This window comes from Procambarus clarkii, chromosome 7 (genome assembly GCF_040958095.1).
Source record: "Procambarus clarkii isolate CNS0578487 chromosome 7, FALCON_Pclarkii_2.0, whole genome shotgun sequence".
Classification (NCBI taxonomy): Eukaryota; Metazoa; Arthropoda; class Malacostraca; order Decapoda; family Cambaridae; genus Procambarus; species Procambarus clarkii.
In genome coordinates, this window is record NC_091156.1 from 9,277,585 (window position 1) to 9,286,170 (window position 8,586).

General features: G+C 48.8%; 1 protein-coding gene across 1 annotated transcript; it reads left to right on the forward strand.

Annotated features, from left to right (window-relative positions):
* Positions 1 to 1,010: 1,010 nt before the first annotated feature.
* Positions 1,011 to 4,622, forward strand: LOC138357592 (keratin-associated protein 4-12-like). The gene is made up of 2 exons (XM_069314555.1): positions 1,011 to 1,057; positions 4,262 to 4,622. The coding sequence occupies exons 1-2, from the start codon at positions 1,011 to 1,013 to the stop codon at positions 4,620 to 4,622; spliced, it is 408 nt and encodes a 135-aa protein (XP_069170656.1).
* The last annotated feature ends 3,964 nt before the right edge of the window (positions 4,623 to 8,586 follow it).

An 8,586-nucleotide genomic window follows, 5' to 3' on the forward strand; every position in this document is an offset into this window, starting at 1 on the left:
GGACGCAAGGCCTGGCGGGTAGACGCAAGGGCTGGCGGGCGGACGCAAGGGCTGGCGGGTAGACGCAAGGGCTGGCGGGCGGACGCAAGGGCTGGCGGGTAGACGCAAGGGCTGGCGGGCGGACGCAAGGGCTGGCGGGTAGACGCAAGGGCTGGCGGTTGGACGCAAGGCCTGGCGGGTGGACGCAAGGCCTGGCGGGTAGACGCAAGGGCTGGCGGGCGGACGCAAGGGCTGGCGGGTAGACGCAAGGGCTGGCGGGCGGACGCAAGGGCTGGCGGGTAGACGCAAGGGCTGGCGGGCGGACGCAAGGGCCGGCGGGTGGACGCAAGGGCCGGCGGGTGGACGCCAGCCCTTGCGCCAGGAGAGAACGTTTCACATACACTGTATTGAGATAAGAATACCCGGTGCCTGAGGCCCACAGCTGCTTACTGGTGACAAATGGCCACTCCAGTGCTGTTATGAGGGACATATTTAAGCTACCCATTTTCTCAAGTAAGTCCACTGCGGGCTCACCATAGCCTGTGCTACTTAGAGCTCTTTGTTCCAGGTAGCGAATCTTAAACAACAACAACCCATTTTCATCCAGTATGTTCATTTTAAGATGATACTAAACGCTTGAGCGGTTCACTGTACCAAACTTGTAGAGCCAAGAATCGCAGACAGATCAAACTTGATCTTTGCATTTCTAGACTTTGGCATCGTCTCCGACATTCAAGATGAAATCAGCATCACTTGCAATCAAAAGAGCCCCGGGAAGCTTGGCGAATCAAAGCAGAAAGCGTCGCGGTGCTTCAGAAAATCAGCATGCAATGTGGAAGACCACGACTCACATTCCAAGCAAAGTCACTTTACGAAGTGGTACAGTTTAGATCATAGAAATCAGAATGTTGGCACAGATTATGATCCTGGGCGATGGGCACATGATAGAGCATAAGAATTAAGTTAACTGCAGAAGGCTTATTGACCCATACAAGCCAGCTCCTGCAAGCAACCTGCAAGATACCTGCAAGATGGGGGTTAACCCTGGTTTGTGTCTCGGAGAGGCTGCAGGATCGAAGTAAGTTCAGTAGAACTTCTGGTTTTAATCCTTTTTACCATGTCGTAGCTCAGTCGATTAAGGCAACGTCTGGGATTCTCTCAGACGTAGGTTCAAATCCTCGTCATGGCCCTTGTGGATTTGTTCTGCAAGATGGGGTTCTGGGAGCTCTTCTACTCCCTAAGCCCAGCCTGAGGCCAGCCTTGACATGACTTATATTTAAACAAATTTGTAGGAATACATTAAGGTGTATTTATTTATTTATTTATATTTATATATACACAGCATTTATTACTGCATATACAGCATATATATACAGCTCCTATTTATATACAGCAATAACTCACTCGCATATATGTCTAACCTGCGCTTGAAACAGTTTGAAGATAAAGCCACCCAAGATGTGGCACGGGCATGAATAGCCCGTACGTAACTTGAAACAATCAAGTTACCTAATATATATAGTCCAGTAATTTACAAACCAACACATTTGTGAACGGCGCTCGGAAATGGAGTTGATTGATTGATTGATAAAGATTAAGCCACCCAAGAGGTGGCACGGGCATGAATAGCCCGTAATGGGCAATTCATTATAGGGCTATTCAGGGGGTTGGTTGTTGTTGTTGTTTCAGATTTAGCTACTCAGAACAAAGTGTCCATGTAGCACGGGCTATGGTGAGCCCGTAATACATGCCAGGGGGTTGGCATGTACCAAAATTATATAGTAAATTAAGGGAGGTTGGAGAGAGGTGGGACCACCTCTGCTAGCTAGGAGTGCATCTCTGACGGGTCCTCAGTTCACGTGATAATTACTTTCTTAGTCATTCGCCTCTACTCTTATCTTGATATACAGAATAAGGAGGTTATCTAGATAACGTAACTCATATCTCACATTGGTAGGCCTACACGGATGCCGTTACAAATCAGTAAGGCCTACTCGAATACCTTCGTAACACACACACACACATGTAAGACTTGCCGGATACTCTTGTAAGACACACATGAAGTACTACCCGGATACCCTCATAACTCACAGCTATAATCGGGAACACTCATAACTCACACCTGTACGCTCCAATAATAACTAATTCCCAACTACGTGAACTCGTAGTAAAGTACTTAGGATAAAGGAGTACCTAAGTAACAGAAGACAGCGAGTCACTGTGATGGGTGAGGTCTCAGATTGGCGAGGTGTCACCAGTGGAGTACCGCAGGGGTCAGTCCTTGGACCTATACTGTTTCTGATATATGCGAATGATCTCCCAGAGGGAATAGATTAGTTCCTCTCAATGTTTGCTGATGATGCAAAAAATTATGAGGAGGATTAAGTCAGAGGAAGATAGTATGAGGCTACAAGATGACCTAGACAAACTGAATGAATGGTCCAGCAAATGGCTACTACAGTTCAACCCGAGCAAATGTAAGGTAATGAAACTAGGCAGTAGAAACAGGAGGCCAGACACAGGATACAGAAGTCCTTCATGAAACGGACAGAGAGAAAGATCTAGGAGTTGATATCACACCAAACCTGTCTCCTGAAGCCCACATAGAAAAAAGAATAACGTCTGCGGCATATGCGAGGCTGGCTAACATCAGAACAGCCTTCAGGAACCTGTGTAAGGAATCATTTAGAACCTTATATACCACATATGTATGACCAATCCTGGAGTATGCGGCCCCAGCATGGAGCCCGTACCTTGTCAAGCACAGGACTAAGCTGGGAAGTCCGGAGCTGGGTGGTTTGGTTACAGTTCAGTTACAGGACTAAGCTGGAAAAGTTCAAAGGTATGCCACTAGACTTGTCCCAGAACTAAGAGGCATGAGTTACGAGGAAAGGCTGTATAAAATGAACCTAACGTCGCTGGAATATAGGAGAGCTCGTAGACACATGATCACTAGCTACAAAATTCTAAGAGGAATCGACAGGGTAGATGAAGATAAATTGTTTAACACGGGGGGGGGGGGGTACTCGAACAAGGGGACACAGGTGGAAACTGAGTACCCACATGAGCCACAGAGACGTTAGTAAGAACTTTTTCAATGTCAGAGTAGTTAACAGGTGGAATGCATTAGGCAGTGATGTGGTGGAGGCTGACTCCATACACAGTTTCAAATGTAGATATGATAGAGCCCAGTAGGCTCAGGAACCTGTACACCAGTTGATTGACAGTTGAGAGGCGGGACCAAAGAGCCAGAGCTCAACCCCCGCAAGCACAACTAGGTGAGCACTTCAGCAAGGCACCCACAACTTACTTAATCAAATCTTTGCCGACCTTAGACTAGGAAACATTAATATGTCTCCAAATATGCTCAAGCACTTCCAGATACAGCCATTATCTACCTTTCAGGCTTCGGCCGCAATAAATATGATAAAGTCGTAAAGATAAGAGATAAAATCTTGGAGATATGAGAAGCATGAGAGATAACCGTCGGTGGACGCCTCAGGCCGGCCAGATAACACCATGTTGATAACACCGGTAATAATAGTGCTGTTATCATCCTCGACACAGGGGATGATAGCCGTCAGTGACGTCAACACAACGTCACACAGGTGTGGTGCCACACTCTCCAAACACCTGTCAGGAGGACAGGTTTAGGACATGTTTTAGTTGTGTATAATTTGATCTTTTATACCGTCATGACTGGTCATGTGGTCCTAGTTCACCAGCTGACCTTGACTTATCCCATTGTCTTAGCTGATGAAGCTAGTCTAAACCTCGTAATAACGTGGCTGAAGATATGACCACGGGCCAAGACCACCACGGACCAAGACCACCACGGGCCAAGACCACCACGGACCAAGACCACCACGGGCCAAGACAAATTAAAGCGCCATAATATAGACGTTATCTACTCATCAGCCTCAATGGGTTAGGTGGGTTGCTTGGGTTCCTATGTTTCAGATAATGCGAAACAGTTGAATTTTTTACGGAGTGGGGAATTCAAGCGAACTAGCCAAATAACCAGTATACATTAGGCGGTAATATGCTGTGTATACAGCGGATGGTTAGCATACTAAGTATATATGTAATAATCATACATGTAACGCCTCATTAGGGGTTCCTCTTAATGATTGTAATTATCACAGAGGGATGTCTGGTACTGGGGCACTTACTGCCCTAGTACTCTACCTGGGCGGTACCTGTTGAGGGTTCTGAGAGTCCTTCTCCCCCGAGCCTGAGCTTGACGTGTGAGAGCTTGGTCTATCACCCTGCTTCACCTTAGTGACACTGACGACTGCTTCACCTCAGCATGTGACACTGACGGCTGCTTCACCTCAGCATGTCACACTGACGGCCGCATCACCTCAGCATGTCACACTGACGGCCGCATCACCTCAGCATGTCACACTGACGGCTGCTTCACCTCAGCATGTGACACTGACGGCCGCATCACCTCAGCATGTCACACTGACGGCCGCATCACCTCAGCATGTCACACTGACGGCCGCATCACCTCAGCATGTGACACTGACGGCTGCTTCACCTCAGCGTGTGACACTGACGGCTGCTTCACCTCAGTGTGTGACCCTGAAGGCTGCTTCACCTCAGTGTGTGACACTGACGAGTGCTTCACCTCAGCATGACACACTAACATTGCATCACATCTTAACATAACCAAGACGCCACAACATTAAATCTCAATCTGAAAACAGACATAATAAGTCTTCAAGGAACATCAGTACCAACCAAAAGCTATTTCCCCCTCACACCTCATTCCTCCTTACTTCACCCCTAAACCTGTCCCCCCTGCTTCATTCCTCCCACCTCCCACACCCCACCCACCCCACCTCCCACACCCCCACCCACCCCACCTCCCACACCCCTCCCACCCCACCTCCCACACCCCCACCCACCCCACCTCCCCTTCCCTCCCACCCCATCTCCCACTCCCAGCAGAATAAGCCAATCAAAGCTTATAATGATCATTAGATATTCGAGAAGCGACCCGCGAGTCTTGTCGAGGCAGCACTCAGGTGGGTGACGGTGGGGTTGGGGGGGGTGATGGAGGGGGTGGCTGGGGGTGTTGGGGTGATGAAGGGGTGGAGGTCACGACCAAGATCCGGTTCCTTGAGGCAGGATTCTATTGGGTTGGATGAGAGGGAGGTTGGGAGGGAGGGAGGGAGAGAGAGAGAGAGAGAGAGAGAGAGAGAGAGAGAGAGAGAGAGAGAGAGAGAGAGAGAGAGAGAGAGAGAAGTAGATAAAACAGTGCAGCAAGGAGCCGGTCGGCCGAGCGGACAGCACACTGGACTTGTGATCCTGTGGTCCTGGGTTCGATCCCGGGCGCCGGCGAGAAACCATGGGCAGAGTTTCTTTCACCCTATGCCCCTGTTACCTAGCAGTAAAATAGGTACCTGGGTGTTAGTCAGCTGTCACGGGCTACTTCCTGGGGGTGGAGGCCTGGTCGAGGACCGGGCCGCGGGGACACTAAAGCCCCGAAATCATCTCCAGATAACCTCAAGAAGGAGGCTGTTAACCGGAAACAACGAAGATGAGGGAGGGTAGATGAGATAAGGGGGTTATCTTGAGGTTATCTTGAGATGATTTCGGGACTTTTAGTGTCCCCGCGGCCCGGTCCTCGACCAGGCCTCCACCCCCAGGAAGCAGCCCGTGACAGCTGACTAACTCCCAGGTACCTATTTACTGCTAGGTAACAGGGTAGATGAAATAAGGGGGGGAGGTAGATAAGATAAGGGGGTAGATGAGATAAAGAGTGGGGGGGAAGATCAAATAAATCGCGCAAGATGGAATGGAGGCGCATCTCCTGTGCCAAGTAAGTCCACTACGGGCTCACTATAGCCCGTGCTGCTTGGAACTTTTTTGTTCCCAATAGCTGAAGCTACAACAACAATAACGATGGGAAGGGACAGGAAGTGTGAGGAGAAGAATGTACGAAAGTAACACCAGTGTTAAGTGTACTGTAACAATTAAGAGTGACTGCTCCACGGCCAAGAGCGTGGCGATATTACCAGCGGTGTTAACCTCGTGGGTGTGACACGAACCAGAGAATTCGTTGATAAAAACTGATAATTTGAATATATATATTTTTAATTTTGCCCCGAGGGACGAGTTTATTGGGCAGCGCCACTCATCCTGTGAGTGGACACACCGCCATAGTGACAGTATTGGGCAGCGCCATTCATCCTATGAGTGGACACACCGCCATAGTGACAGTATTGGGCAGCGCCACTCATCCTGTGAGTGGACACACCGCCATAGTGACAGTATTGGGCAGCGCCACTCATCCTGTGAGTGGACACACCGCCATAGTGACAGTATTGGGCAGCGCCATTCATCCTATGAGTGGACACACCGCCATAGTGACAGTATTGGGCAGCGCCACTCATCCTGTGAGTGGACACACCGCCATAGTGACAGTATTGGGCAGCGCCACTCATCCTGTGAGTGGACACACCGCCATAGTGACAGTATTGGGCAGCGCCACTCATCCTGTGAGTGGACACACCGCCATAGTGAGAGAATTGGGCAGCGCCACTCATCTTGTGAGTGGACACACCGCCATAGTGACAGTATTGGGCAGCGCCACTCATCCTGTGAGTGGACACGCCGCCATAGTGACAGTATTGAGCAGCGTCACTCATCCTGTGAGTGAACACACCGCCATAGTGACAATATTGGGCAGCGCCACTCATCCTGTGAGTGGACACACCGCCATAGTGACAGTATTGGGCAGCGCCATTCATCCTGTGAGTGAACACACCGCCATAGTGACAGTATTGGGCAACGCCACTCATCCTGTGAGTGGACACACCGCCATAGTGACAGTATTGGGCAGCGCCACTCATCCTGTGAGCGGACACACCGCCATAGCAGCATGTACAACACTCCCCAATAGGAAGAAAACCCGCTGGGTTGTTCATCCTGTCACTTGTACCCAGTCACAGCTGGGATTTGCTAAATTGTCTCAAGCTTATCAAACAAGAAGATTAACATTCGTCAACTCTTAAAATCTTACGTTATCTTGCGGGTGCAAAATGGGGGAATCTTTTAAGAACAGTATCAATATTTGACAAATAGTATTTTCCTAACTCAAACAATGTGAGGTGTACTATGCTACACATATTTCTAATGTCTCTCAGGTGTTCACATTCTCTCAGGTAGTGGTCAAGGCGGTGTCCATCACTCTCATCACAGATTCTGCAACTTCGCTGCTCAACTGTTGTTTCCATTCCGAATCTCCATGGATATTTGTATCCAAGACGGATTCTCGCTATTACTGATTCTCTCCCGCGGCCACCTCTTCTTCATCCATAATGATTGGAATTGCCAGCTGCAACCATGTTGTACCACCGTACAGATTCACTGATTTGTTCTTCTATCCTCCTTTCCTCAGTACCCTTGTCACGGTGATGGTGCCTGATGATACCTCTAATTTGTAGAGGTCTTGGATATGAAGCATTCAATGTGGTGGAATTTAATGGGCGACGAACACGGTGGGTTCCGCTGTGGGGGAGAGCGTGGTACACATAATTCTGCAGCTAGTGGATGGGACAAGAGAGAAAGATTTGTGCACTGAGCCTTTTGGAGCTGGAGATGAGTCAGATGATATAAATAAGACAGAAAGGTGTTTTAGTGACAGATTTATGAAAGAAGCAGAGCAGGTGTTAATGCTGTTAATGGGGCAATGAGAGTGTGCGTGTGTGTGTGTGTGTGTGTGTGTGTGTGTGTGTGTGTGTGTGTGTGTGTGTGTGTGTGTGTGTGTGTGTGTGTGTGTGTGTGTGTACTCACCTAGTTGTGTCTGCAGGATCGAGCATTGACTCTTGGATCCCGCCTTTCGAGCATCGGTTGTTTACAGCAATGACTCCTGTCCCATTTCCCTATCATACCTAGTTTTAAAATTATGAATAGTATTTGCTTCCACAACCTGTTCCTGAAGTGCATTCCATTTTCCCACTACTCTCACGCTAAAAGAAAACTTCCTAACATCTCTGTGACTCATCTGAGTTTCAAGCTTCCATCCATGTCCTCTCGTTCTGTTTCTATTCCGTGTGAACATTTCGTCTATGTCCACTCTGTCAATCCCTCTGAGTATTTTATACGTTCCTATCATGTCCCCCCCTCTCCCTTCTTCTTTCTAGTGTCGTAAGGCACAGTTCCCTCAGGCGCTCCTCATACCCCATCCCTCGTAGCTCTGGGACGAGTCTCGTTGCAAACCTCTGAACCTTTTCCAGTTTCATTATATGCTTCTTCAGATGGGGACTCCATGATGAGGCGGCATACTCTAAGACTGGCCTCACGTAGGCAGTGTAAAGCGCCCTAAAATGCCTACTTAGGTTTCTGAATGATGTTCTGTGTGTGTGTGTGTGTGTGTGTGTGTGTGTGTGTGTGTGTGTGTGTGTGTGTGTGTGTGTGTGTGTGTGTGTGTGTGTGTGTGTGTGTGTGTGTGTACTCACCTATTTGTACTCACCTATTTGTACTCACCTATTTGTGCTTGCAGGATCGAGCATTGACTCTTGGATCCCGCCTTTCCAGCTATCGGTTGTTTACAGCAATGACTCCTGTCCCATTTCCCTATCATACCTAGTTTTA